Genomic DNA, 13,968 nt, shown 5'->3' on the forward strand with positions numbered 1-13,968 from the left:
TAAGTTACGTAAATCTTTTACCAATAAAAAGATTCGTAAAAAATTAAAAAGTTCTAGTTGCCTTTTTAATTAGCCAAAAAATCGGAGGGCAACTAGGCTTCGTCCCCCGCTCTTTTTTTCTCAAAATCATTCGATCAAAATTATGAGAAAGCCATTTAGCCAAAAAAAAAAAAAATATGCAAATTTCGTTTTGATTATTCCTCTGCGGAGAGCCAAAATCAAAACATGCATTGATTCAAAAACGTTCAGAAATTAAATAAAAAAAACAAGTTTTTTAACTGAAAGTAAGGAACGACATTAAAACTTAAAACGAACAGAAATTACTTCGTATATGAAAGAGGCTGCTTCCTCATCAACGCCCCGCTCTTTACGCTAAAGTTTTTTACTGTTTTAAAAAGAAGAATTGAGAGAAAGAGTCAAACTTTAGCGTAAAGAACGGGGCGCTGATGAGGAAGCAGCCTCTTTCATATACGAAGTAATTTCTGTGCGTTTTAAGTTTTAATGTCGCTCCTTACTTTCAGTTAAAAAAAATTGTTTTTTTTTATTTAATTAAGAAAGCAAAGTCCAAACTTCTTAAGCAACACAGCTCAGTTAGCTTTCAGTCAATAATTAATTTAAGTCAATAATTAGTTACTAGTTAAATTCTCAAAAGAGAGACTGATCCTAAAAAAGGACCATTGTTCAAAACTAGGACCCCCGGCCTTCTAGATTTTTAAACTAGATTTCTGCTTTTTTTAGAGTTTCTAGTTTTTTTTCTCTTCTTTTTAGCAATATGATATTCTTATTATTTACAGTACGACACAAGAATTATTATGTACAAGGCCCCTCCCTCCCCCATCTTTCATTTGGGTTGGTTTGAGCTTCAGCTTTGCTGAGTTTTTTTTTTTTTTTATTCATAAAATCCTAAGTTGAAAATCGGATAAAAATAGCCTAGCTCGAAAATCAGATCAAACAAGAATGTAAAAAAAGACAACACTGTTTTTTTCATAGTTATAAATATGAAGAATAAACAACATATTACTAAAAATAATATATTTGAAGACCTTGGAAAACCCAGATAAGCACACCCTGCTCGAGAAACATAGAGTATAAAATATACTGACCTGTTTTCGAATTCAGCACGACAGCAATTTAACAAGAGTTTACAAAAAGTGCTAGGCGAATTGGGTGTTTCAAAGTTTGGCGCTCGTTCCTGTAATTTCTTGCATAGTCGTGCATACATAGAACTATATTTAGGTTCATCGAGAGCTTTATCGAATATCTGGAAGAAAAAAATTGATGATAAACTCATGGTCAAAATTTTTTATTGCAATGACGATGTTTCATAAAATATACACGAATGTGGATGACAAGTAGGCACAGAACGATGACAAGATTACGCTAAAGGAATTACCAATTTGCATAGCAAAAAACAAAAACACAAAATCAAAGTATAAAAGTAGACAAAAAAAGAGCTCAAAAACAGATGTATAAAAACTCAAAGAACAGAAACCAATTCATTTTCTGAAGAACAAGGCCATGATACAATGTTATCAATTGAATTATCACACTTATTTTTATCTTTAATATTTATTTGAATGTTTATATTTATGTAATTTTTTTTCAGTTTAAAATATCGCAATTTAAACATTTATTAAGTAACCTATTCGTAAAACCTTTAAATCTAAAGAGCATATGGTTACTTCTCTATTGATCACCATTTTGTTCCTCAAGAAATGTATTGTACAACTGGCGTTATTTAGACAACTTACTCTAAAATCAAGCAATCAGATTGTTGTCAAAGAGCCATATTTAATCATGATCAGCAGCCTCAACAGCCTAAAGCTCGCAAGACAGCCATCAAAATCTCAATTTTTTTTCCATACGGGGACTGTGAAACGGAGAAGAAAAATTCCTGGAAAGTTCGCAAACTTGTATAGCTTATCGTCATTCTCATTATTCCAAACTGTTCTGAAAATATTTCATGTTTTCTACTTTCAATAGCTTAGCTATTGAAGTTTCTTTTGTTGTTACATGAGTGGAGCCAGTAAATGTAATAAAATAATAAAGAACATAATATATATATATATATATATATATATATATATATATATATATATATATATATATATATATATATATATATATATATCATGAAAAGAGAAATCACCAATGAATGCTACAGCACAAACACACAAAAAAAAAAAAAAAAAAAAAAAAAAAAAAAAAAAAAAAAAAAAAGAGAGAAGGAGAAAAGGAAGACTGTTTTCCTAAATTAGTGATTAATATAGACTAGCACTTGAATGAGGCCTTAACCCTACTCATCCATACAATCACATAGGTCAAACAGCATAGCCACACACAATCAACCATAAAGAATAATCCATGGACAGGCAGTCATGTCGTCAATAAGTATAAGTCGTCATTTACCAAACAATAGAAAAAATAACATAGACAAATAATTCAGAGGCAACACCCAACATAAGGGCTCATCAGGAGAATACAATGGCCTATATAGGGTTTCGCCACTCTAAATTCTCTACCCAGCACAGTGTTGTGGCTACCACAGAATATCCATGGCATCCCCACGTCAGGTATCACCCCCAAAATACATGTCTATGAAAAAAAAACAGCAAATGTAAAACAACCAAGTAAAACCAAAACAAGCTTATCCTGTTAATATATCCCTCCCTTTAGCAACAATAGGTAAACTAAATATTATAAATTTTACCAAATCACAAATATTAACACATTAAAAAAAACCTGGATGAACTAAACAATTATAGAATTCATCTTTACCATGTGGCTAATTTTTTAGAAAATCCGCTCAATTAGAAACACAATTCAAAATAAATGGCGCTGTGACAACATTTCTCGAACCTCCGAAATTAGTTAAAAATTTCTTTAAGTATTTCTAGATAATTCTTCTGATATTTATTTAAAAGTTCGTTATAATGAAAACTAAATTTTTTAAATTGCCAAGTTAATTTATTTGCAGAAAAACCTCTTGATATCAATTTTTGGCTTAAGATTTTACATCTATTTTTAAAATCAATGTAATTACTACAAATCCTTGCATAACGAAGTAACTGTGAGAAAAACGCTGAATATGTGATATTTGAGTGTATATTACTTTCAGGGAATGGGAAACTAATCACTTCAGAATCAAAATCATCCGTTTTATTATACATTTTAAAACTTAATTTATTATTATCACAAATATTAATATTTAAATCTAAGAAATGATCTTCATGACCAGCGCCATGACTAGGCTCAAGAATAAGCTCTGATGGATATATATCTTTAAAAATATCAATGAAATCCTTACAATTTAAGACCAAAATATCATCTAAATATCTTTTATTATTTGACAAAGCATGTTTTAAAATAATTGGATTATACTTATCCATCATATATTTATATTCTAGTTGATATATATATATATATATATATATATATATATATATATATATATATATATATATATATATATATATATATATATATATATATATATATATGTAAAGCAGACGTCTAGAATTTTCCAAACCCAACAAACAGACGGGAAGGACAATAGGGATTTACAGCTCAGTAGAGCTAAAACCGTAAAAATATGGATAATGCACTTGCCTAACGGGACCCAGCTATGAGCCCCACTGGAAGAAAAACAACTTACCAGTAAAATAACACCCTTTAAAATGACCTCTGAATTGAGTCCAAGACTTAAAAGATCTTCACTTAGTTTTTCAAATCTTTCAGGGGTGAGCTTGTTGAGAATCCCACGGACCTGAAGAATAAAAATATATTATATTCAATATAGAGGTAATAAGAAACCAGAAGAAACTATCGATGAGAATATATTAACGTATTTGCTAATTCACCTGACTCCAGAACAAGTGCTTTGCTGATAATTCCTGTTGGTACAATTTTTCAAGGCTAAAGGCTAAAACCTACCACACTCAAGGCTAAGGCTAAAAAGTCGTTACAATGGAGTATTTCAGAACAGAGGCAAGACTACAGTTTCATTAAATTGGGTATTGAGGAAAATGCTCAAAGTGCAAAGGCTAGTTGTTATGACAGAGTATTTTAGTATTTTACAACAGAATGAAGAGGCAATACTGTGCTTTCATTAAATTAGGTTCATTTTAGTTCTAGAGTAGAAAATATTTCTTTGGTTTATGTTTATGTATCAGCAGAGAAAAAGGGACAGTAGTAACTGATCTGCATTGTAAAGCTGGTGTGGAATTAAGTCAACTGAGATTCACAGAATCAAAAGAGAGCAATTTAGTACTTCACAATACGTTACAAAAACTTCAAAAATAAGTGAAACCGCACAACAAAGGGGAAAACGTCATCATCAGTCATCCTAAAAGGAGAAAATTTTTAACTTAGCTAGTCTTTCAGGGAAATCTAGCTATCATTATTAAATGTTCCAAAAAGCGTTACCATTTAGTCTGCTACTTTATCGTTTGACCCCTAGGAAACTTGGAAGTTTCCTATACATCTTTTTTCTTGTAAGGTACCTCAAAATCTATATTTTACTGAATGCACTTTTTTTCCTTATTGTTATCAGGCACCTACAATCATAAGAAGTTTGTTCATCTGAACTATACAGAATGGACAGGGAAAGGATAAAAAACAAGATAATTCTAGTATCAAGACTCTTCAGGTGCTTGTCGGTTCTCAGAAACACATTCAATACTTACACTTAGGTTACATCTCAGAAAACCGGTTTCATATCTACAATAACAAATGATGGATGATACAATGCATTGGACTTAAGACAGAAGGCATTGGACTTGAGTGATTTGGGCTATATACTTGCACATTAGGAGTGGGGGTGGGGATTAGGTTATATTGGGTGAGGTTTCCATAATTTTGTTTCTAAAAAATTACTTTATCAGTATGTTTTGTTATTTTTCATTAGGATTAACCTAACCTCACTTTTTGGGTGTGTTTCCAATAACCAACAAGTGGTACTCTCCATGCTCATTTTTAGTAGGTAAATTTCCGAAATAAGATAACTCACTGTTCCAATGACAAGAAACATTGAAATGTTTATTTACCAAAAGAAAGTTTGTTGACCATAACTGGAAGTAAGAGTAATATTCATAAGAAACTATTCACTTACTTTCCTGAATGTAAGATCCCTCTTATCATCATGATGAAGTGCGTCTCGTTTAATAACACTTGGAGGAATCCATCTGCGATTGGGAACGCTGCTGGACGTAGATAGGGAACGTTGTTCGTCCCTAGGAACAAATTAAATAAAAACAATGTAATGTAAAACTTTGTCTTTGAAACTTTAAAACAAGAAAAATATAAAGAAAATCTTTAAACAATATCGGGTTTTTTAACAAAAAAAAAATAAAAAAAAATGTGATGTTCATTTTAGGCCACCAATATGGAAAACCGTATAATCATCCAGAATGAACTAGAAGAACAACTAAGTATGCTTGGATTTCTAATCCACACAATATATTACTTTTTCAGTGATAAACATGAGTTTGAAGCTTTTTTTATTTATGTTCATGCAATTTTGTTCCTACCTTTTTTATATGACACATTCCTAAAATTTTTGGTTATGCTAAAAAAACAACACAAAATACTAATTTTTGAAAATTACGAAACAATGGTGAAATCAACAATAGAAGACAAATAAAAGAAAAGCTTAGAGTGCAGCAAAGCAAGATCTCTAAGCAAAAAAGCTCTGTCTGAAGATTTGTTATGAATAAGGCTAAAAAGGATGGGCAAAAATCTTGATACACAAGCTACACATACTTGCTACAAGCAACGTTAAATAAGAAGTTTCAATCACCAATGGAGGAGAAATGCTACAAAGGAGTAAATGTAACAACAGCTCAAAGATATATAGTAGAGTAAATAGGTGTTTCATAGTACACTCCTTGAGCTTTTATTCATTGTCAAAGAAGGGCCAAGAAATTTGTTTTATCCGTAATTTTTTATATACTAGACTTTTAATGTCCTTTTATTATTTATCTATATCATGCATACCAATAAAAAAAGTTGACAAGCCATATTTAAATACATGGCCTAAATTCCCCATGACTATAGAATATAAAGCAAAAATATAATTTATCACAGAAAAAGGAAATTAAAAATCCTTATAATAATGCAAATTTGAAAACAAGCTTGAAGTGCAATATAAAAATCTACTATATAGCCTTGTATATTCAGAATTATTTTGCTCACAACTGATAACATTCCAAAACCTTACACTTTGTCTGTTGAGATCCTGTTGAAAGAACAAACCATTCGGTGATAACTTCTTCAAATTTGACTCTTAAACTGTAAAAAAAACAAACAAATATAAAATGACACATTCCAGGACCACACATAAACATACCTTCCTCCTATGCCACGAGAAGCACCAACTACACCTCTATGCCCTTCCGTTTTGCTTAAGGATGACCAAAAGACCAAATCTTACACTTGTCACAAAATTGAAGATGAGTGCAGCTACAAAAAACAAAAATTCATATTTTGTGATGCATCAGAGGCGTTGTATTTGGTCCTTGGGGATATGAAGATGCTTTGACTTTATTTTCGAGGACTGACCATTCAAAGTACTAGAACTGACAAGAGTTAATATTGTTACATTTTAAGCAATCAATCTCGTTTCATTAAGCTGATTTGTATTGAGTTTTCATCCATACCTTCTTTCTTTTGAATGCATTCCTTTCAAATTTTAAGGATACCAATTGTTATATCATACTCAATCATCAAGTCAATCTGTCAATGAAAAATATGGCTTCAAAAGACTAAGCAGATTGCTTCAAAAATTATCCATTCTTTATAAGTTTTATTTAGGCATCAATTTTCAACTGGTTTGCATGAAACAGAACCAAAATGAAATTTCTTTTTATAAAAATGTCCTTTTAAAATATTGAAATTGAAAGTCAAAATATAATTATTCGTTAAAATGTTTTTTCTCTCCTTTAATCCTGATTAAATAAAAAAAAACTAGTTTTTTAACTGAAAGTAAGGAGCAACATTAAAACTTAAAATGAACAGAAATTACTCCGTATATGAAATGGGTTGTCCCCTCTGCAATCCCTCGCTCTTTACGCTAAAGTTTTTAATTGTTTTAAAAAGCAGAATTGTGGCAAAGAGTCAAACTTTAGTGTAAAGAGCGAGGGATTGCAGAGGGGACAACCCATTTCATATACAGAGTAATTTCTGTTCATTTTAAGTTTTAATTACCTTCTTTAATGAACCTTCTTAAAGAGGTGAAAAGACTTTATAAGAATTGGCAAAGAATGAAGTTCTGATTGGACAGACATGAAGCACTGTGTGCAGTTCTGCTAGTCTCAAAACAAGAATTAGCAAGCATTAGTCAGTGTACCATGTAATATTTGTCACTTTTCCTAACTGCATGTTTCATATACTTAACCATTTCAGCAAATTAGAGGCTTATGAAGGAATAACAACCTTTTGGACATAAAGGTAGTACCCCTAACCAAGGCTGTACCTTGGGAGGGGAGAGTTTATCAGGTTTGAGCACCACCATCCCCCTCACCCAAAATTTATGTGTGACTTGTTAAAAAGCATTAAAAATCCATATAAAATGTTTTAAATACCTGCTGTATAGTGTATTGTTCTATTCCATTGTCACCAAAATCAAGAGAAAGAAAGAAGCTAGGAGTTTGAAACAACCTTCCTGTGTCATAAACTCATGTCCATGGAAGATTTTTATACCATTCTACTATCTTGAAAAACTGGTGAAGTATAAAACTCTTACTTTTAGCAAGGATACCAAAAAAATTCATTCTATTACTTTCTCTAACAGATGAAGATAAAATTTAGCATAAGCCAAATCCTTTTGTAGCCTAGTATAAAAAAAACTAATTTGGATATCACCATAATCTAGACATACATGCAACCATTTTACACATTGTCTCCAAGTAGTTTTATGGTAGTATTGCCAAATAATATGACCATACTTGGCATTAATGACAAATAGAGCTCAAATCTGAGGTCTACTTCTCTCTGGCTCTTTTACTTATGGAGCTGTGTATTATTATATAACACCACCCACAACCCATAGGAAAATATTTTCAACTTTTCTATCACAGAAAGTGTGTGCAGTTCTGCTAGTTTTTATTAAAAAAAAAATTATTAAGAAAAACATGCTTATACAAGAAAAAACTTAACATGGTTCATATATCTAGAGTACCCTTCATACCTACTAATTTCTAAAATGTACACACACACAAAAGGTGCAATGTCATTTGACAAGTTGGTGTAGGGACATGGAAATACATTGCCTATTTGCATAAAAGAATCAATTTTACTAAGGTTGTTTTTAAAAATATCTTATTGAGTTGATAAAGAAGTTGTTTATTTGTTTTTCTTGTTTATTGCAGTTTGTTTAGTTTTCTTTGAATGTGGTATGTGTCCTTTGTGTTGCAATAATTTTGTTTGTTTAGTTTTCTTTGAATGTGGTATGTGTCCTTTGAGTTGCAATAATTTTGTTAAGTGATTTATTTCTTTAATTCCCATATTGGCTGTTTATAGCCTCTGGGAAGCTGACAGTAAAGAAATATGTGCATATACTGTTTTATTAACCAAGTCCACTTTCTATGATTTTTCAGAGCCCAGTTAGCAACAAAGAAAACAAAACAGAACAAAAAAGAAAAAGAGGATGCATTAGTGCTACCTATGCAAAAATGTAATTTTCCTTAATTGTTTTGGGCTGGGCCTGCAAGTTCTCTATTTAAGGGTTTTCAAAAATGGTGATTCAAATAGTGTATTTTTTGTTTTGCAGTGACACCATTTTGCCTTCCAACAAAATGGAGATTGTAGTTTTCAGTTCAAGATTCAATTTGTTTGAAAAGATGCTCTGGCTATGGAAAGGCCTTGGTAAACAAATTTGGTTGAATACTGAGGTAACATTACCAATTGAGCAAGGCAAATTAGTCCATGGGCCCCACAGGCAGCAGGACAAGGTCTGTATTCTATATCTATTGAATAATTTATATTTATTGAAATACTTCTATAATTAGCATTCCTATGCTGACAATGAGCATTTCAATGCAAACTATGCTGCAAAGCAGCATAGTTTTCAGTTTAGACAGCTTGTGATGAAACTAAACAATTACCCATCAGTTTAAAATAGAATTAGCCTAGCTTTTAAACAAGGCCTTAAGCAATTACAACATTCCAGTGCCCAAATAGCAACAAAGAAAAAAAGAAAACAAGGACATACTGGTGTCAGCCATGTAAGAATGTGATTTTCCCATGTTGTTCAAGGGGAGTCTGTATGCTTCTTATTCAGAGTTTTCAACAATAATAATTTCAATAATGTACTTGAACAAATGGAAATAATAATTAGCCTACCATTCATGAATCAACTACTTTTTTCTCACTAGACTTATCCTATTGCTGGCAAGTGTAGTTAAACTAGGCAAATTTTTCAGAAGCACATTTTTAAACTTTTGGTAACTAAGGGGCTGTTTTGAGCCCCTTTAGGACTCAAGATGGAATTTGCCTTAGATATGACTTTTGAATTTGGAAAGAGCATAAAAAACCATCAAAATGTATTTACTCTTCTTCCTAGATAAATAAATATATTGCCATTCAAAATACCTTCCCAGAAGATCAATAAGCTCTGAATCTATTCCTGGGGGTTTTATTCATCTTTCTTAGCCACTTTCAAAGATCAACAAAAGCCCTTAATCTAAAATTTTAGCCTGTTGACAGCTAAGGCTAGTTTTTTACCTTATTTTAAACCAAGATTTTGTAAACACATTTTGAGCTTTTTAAATAGTATGTTAAGCCATACCAGGATTTCTTAGACTACCAAATTTAAAACATGTTCAAAAGATTGTAAAAGCCTTGAGTTGAGTAATATTGTGAGAATGAAAGTTTTTCGTTAGCTATGTCTATGCTTGGAGTCTATTTATGAAAGCTGACTAAGGTCGTCAGAGATCCTATGCCTAGAATTTGCCAGAAAAGCAGGCTAGGAAGGCCAAGGCTAAGCAACGATTAGGCTTTTAAAACAGAATAAACAACTGATTAGACTTTTCCACTAATATTAGAAAAATACCTTACAAAAGTTTAAGAATAAATAAAAACCTTTCTCTACAAGCCTCTCCAATGGATTTGTGCTTTTAGGATTTCAACACTTCCAATCACAGCACTCGCCCTTTGAATGGTTAATAGCATCTCAACAGCAACATTTGCTCCTATAAAGAGTCATCTATGATTATCTTGCACCCTCTTTTTAGATTTATGGTTTATTTTCCCGTGCAAATTTTTTGTGCGATATTTTCTGCAGTCGTACAGATTTGGGGGTTCATTGTTTCAGGAGTTCCTGGTAACAAACTGTAAGTAAGGAGCGACACGGATCAACATTAACCGAAACCCTAAAAAAAAAAAAATTATATCAGTAAACATATCAAGAAATTTAGGTTATTATGCTGATTTCAAATATATAAGATTCATTAAGTCAAGTGTTACCCATCTAAAGCTATGAGTCTAAGAAAATTGAATAATTTTTGGAAACGGGGGGAAAACACCATCTTAAAAATCAAGAAATCTTAATGAAAAATCAAACTATTAGGAATCCGAGAACCTTGTTGTGGAGGTTTTTGAAGCACCCACCTGTTGGAGTCCAAACAGAGTGGGTAACTTCTTGCACGCACGGAGAGGAACGTATTTGAAAGGAAGTGGATTTTGGAAGGAATTTGAGTAAGGGAGGTTTGGGGATGGTCCGTAAGTACCAGGAGCGGAGGAGTGTTTCGAGGGATGGGTTCCTGGGGTGTATTGCAGTGCATCGGGAATACAGGGGGATAAGGCATAAAGCCGAATGGAACACGAGCTAGGGGGAAAGAGAGTTGTGAATGCTTTCAGCATCGCCCCCAATAAAATTCCCCAAAATAAAATAAAACTCACCAAAATAAAATGACAAAGAGTATGTAGTAACTTGCATTGGCCGCTGAACATGCAGAAACCAAGATTAAAATGATTACAGATTACATTTTCTTTTCTGTTGTTTTTACTTTTCCTTTCTTTTATCTTTCTCTTTCATAATTTTCTCAAAAATAGTAACTATATCGTCATCTGGTAATAACTTATCTACAATCTTGCTATTCCTTATAACATTTGTTTCATTATCACCTGATAACTTATGTAAAAAAAACCGGAAGTCACTGAAACATTCATGAAACCAAGAGCTTCGTCCTTAGCTTTACAAATAGATATTTTTACATTTTTTGGACATTTTGCAATTATCGCTGGAACTACTGAGCTTTCATACTTAATCCCCTAGTCATAGTTAATAATAATTGCTTCGTTGCGTTTTAAGTCCTCTTGTAATCTGGGGATTTTGTGATTTTAGGGTCACTCGATTTTTTTTTTTTTAGAGTTAAAAGTTCATCTGCCATAGCAAGACGATGGGAATTATGGGAGTTGATATCTTAACTCTGTTTTTTAATTTCCAGATCACGTTCATGGGATATATCGTTACCATTTTTTGCTCATTAAGAAATACGTCAACTTGTTTTTTTTTTCAAGCATTCTATGGCTGCCTTATGGTTGAAATTCTTTTCTAATTATCAATCGTATCTACCTTGGAGATCAGTAAGTTGTTTGATATATTAATCCCAGTCAGTACAAGAGGGGACTTGGGAAGCTCGGTTTTTTAAACTGATTTTGGGATTGGTGATTTTGTGACAGAGTTAGATGCAAGGCGTAGTTTAGAGTCAGGGGCTGGAGATAGTTATTTTAAGGGTAGTTTAGGGTCATTATTCTTATAACTTAGGGACTGGCAGTTTAAACATAACCACTTATCAGTTTGTATTCTCTCCTCAATAGAAATATCTGTACACTCTGGATGAAATCACTATTGACACAGACTGTACTGGACCGCTCCAATAGCAGCACGAAGTCTGCATTCTGAGAATGTGAATTTCGAAACAAATAATCCAGATTACAAAGCTTGGAACTGGTCAGTGACTGAATAGAGGCTACAGTAGCTTCCAAACATGTTTCAAAATTTACCCAGCATAGATGTTTACAGGTCAAATACCAGAAAGAGATTGAAAAGATCTTTTAAAGCCCATATCAACTAACTCTTCATATACGTACTGATAATCTTTGTAAATCAATGGATCGACCAATAAAGGAAAAAAAAATCGTTATGCGACTTTTTGAAATCACTTCTTACCGTTTGTCCTTTTTCAATTATTGCCCACCGGTTTTCTACCTATTTTTAATCTAAAATCATATACCCAAAGGTTTGCAATGCAAGTTGACATATTGAGAGATCTGGATCTCAGATATGAGATTATTTCAAAATGTCGCCTTTTGTGTTCATATATCAAAACTGTAGGAGAGAGCAGCATGGTATCCGACGCCCTTAAACTGCTAGCAAATAATCACCAGATCCATTGGACGAATTAACAGGAGATCTGAGACGAAAAGGAAAGGCGAAAGGAAAGCAACAAAAATATTCATCTTTACACGACACGAAACACTTACACGAAACACTTACATGAAACACAATGGAAACTATTTTTGGAACGCCAAATGAATCAAGCGGTTCCTCAGGAAAACAACCACCTACCTTTTCTCTATGCACCCTAAGCACTACGTGGGTTACATTTGAGGATGGTTAGATGACGCAGATAATTCAAATGTGGCTGCTATCAATCCATCTTCATTACGAAAACAGCATTGATTTGTTTTGACTGTACCAGCAACCACAGCTACTGCTGAAATTAACAGGTTAAAGAAGAAAAAAGACAATAAAGACGAACAAAGAATACAAAATGTCGATATGGCTATGTGCACCTCTAAGGGGATAAATAGACGAGGAATCAGCCAAAGAATATTTGCAGCCAGTTAAGAATTTACGCACGAGACCTTATGGTAATTAAGTCAATAACGTCAAATATGGTAATTAAGTCAAACGTTACGGCAGAGAAACATCGGTCAAATATGGCTTCAAATCTCAATAGCAAACCTTACAATTTATGCAAGTACATAGTAAATATGAAAAATTACCAAGGGATTAAGATATCTGTAGATTTATGCTATGCCACTGGACAGAGAAATACTGTTCGCCTCTCTCCTCTATATCCTAATATTGATCAAAATTCATCCTTTTTCAGAAATACGAGCCCATACCCTTCTTTAGCTATCAGTATACTCATATAAGGGCTTTTCAACAGAAAAAATTACAAAACCTCACATAGCTTCATTTTTGAAGACAAGGACTTTTGTTGTTATAGACACATAATGGAAGATATTTGAAACTCGATGTGGCCCCTGTGGAAATACTAATAAGACATGTATAGAATATACACAGCCTCATTACGAACCTGCAAACAGATGTGATGAAGGTTGTAAAGAAACAGTTCACGGCTTTCGCTAGGGTGGAGAGTACCGAATTTTTGATAATTTCAACTTGCCCAATTTTTTCAAAATTTGAAAACTTTAATCAGCTCAAAGAAATTTTGACGTATTTTTTCAAAAAGGGAAGGGTAAAACGAACATCAGAACTAAAAGAACGACAAAATTAATTCCAGTTGCAGGTAAAATACTTGCCCAGGTATTCTGGCTAACTAGGGATGAAGAAACTAAAACGTTATAGAAAATGAAATTTGTTAAAATGGATGACAAGTAATTTTTTTCTCAACCAGAAACTGCTTACTTCAATTATAAAGACACTGCAGGAATAGATAAACATGATGAATTGGCAGACAAAAAAAAACTTATTTTGACATTGAAAGAGATAGACTATATTTTAAAATGGTTACCGCCTCCAGGTTTTCACCATATCGTTGTAGACGAGTGCTTGTCTCTTCGTAAAACCCAAGACTGGTCTAATGTTGATTGACCGTGTAAGACAAAAGTATGCCTTCATTTAATATGAAGGCTTGCAAGATTACCTTTCTATTCTAAAACCTTGTTTGTGAGGTTAAATTCCCAGTATTCTCAGTGCGACGGCAAGCTTGTGAAATA

The 13,968-nt window shown here is 32.7% G+C and overlaps 1 protein-coding gene across 2 annotated transcripts in view; it reads right to left on the reverse strand.

Annotated features, from left to right (window-relative positions):
* LOC136041344 (eukaryotic translation initiation factor 4 gamma 2-like) overlaps positions 1-10,231 on the reverse strand; it is a 61,165-nt gene extending 50,934 nt beyond the window's left edge. Inside the window, exons 1-5 of one of the 2 annotated variants that reach the window (XM_065725975.1) lie at positions 10,078-10,231; positions 6,218-6,288; positions 5,111-5,231; positions 3,656-3,766; positions 1,104-1,261 (exon numbers count right to left, since the gene is read on the reverse strand). In XM_065725975.1, coding sequence (XP_065582047.1) covers positions 1,104-1,261; positions 3,656-3,766; positions 5,111-5,231; positions 6,218-6,255 — 428 coding nt within the window. In that variant the 5' untranslated portion in view covers positions 6,256-6,288; positions 10,078-10,231. Of the gene's footprint in view, positions 1-1,103; positions 1,262-3,655; positions 3,767-5,110; positions 5,232-6,217; positions 6,289-6,346; positions 6,460-10,077 lie in introns of both variants that reach the window. The other variant, XM_065725976.1, reaches the window with a different exon arrangement.
* Positions 10,232-13,968: the final 3,737 nt, after the last annotated feature.

The sequence above is a fragment of the Artemia franciscana genome, unplaced genomic scaffold (assembly GCF_032884065.1).
Source record: "Artemia franciscana unplaced genomic scaffold, ASM3288406v1 PGA_scaffold_166, whole genome shotgun sequence".
In the NCBI taxonomy this organism is placed as follows: Eukaryota; Metazoa; Arthropoda; class Branchiopoda; order Anostraca; family Artemiidae; genus Artemia; species Artemia franciscana.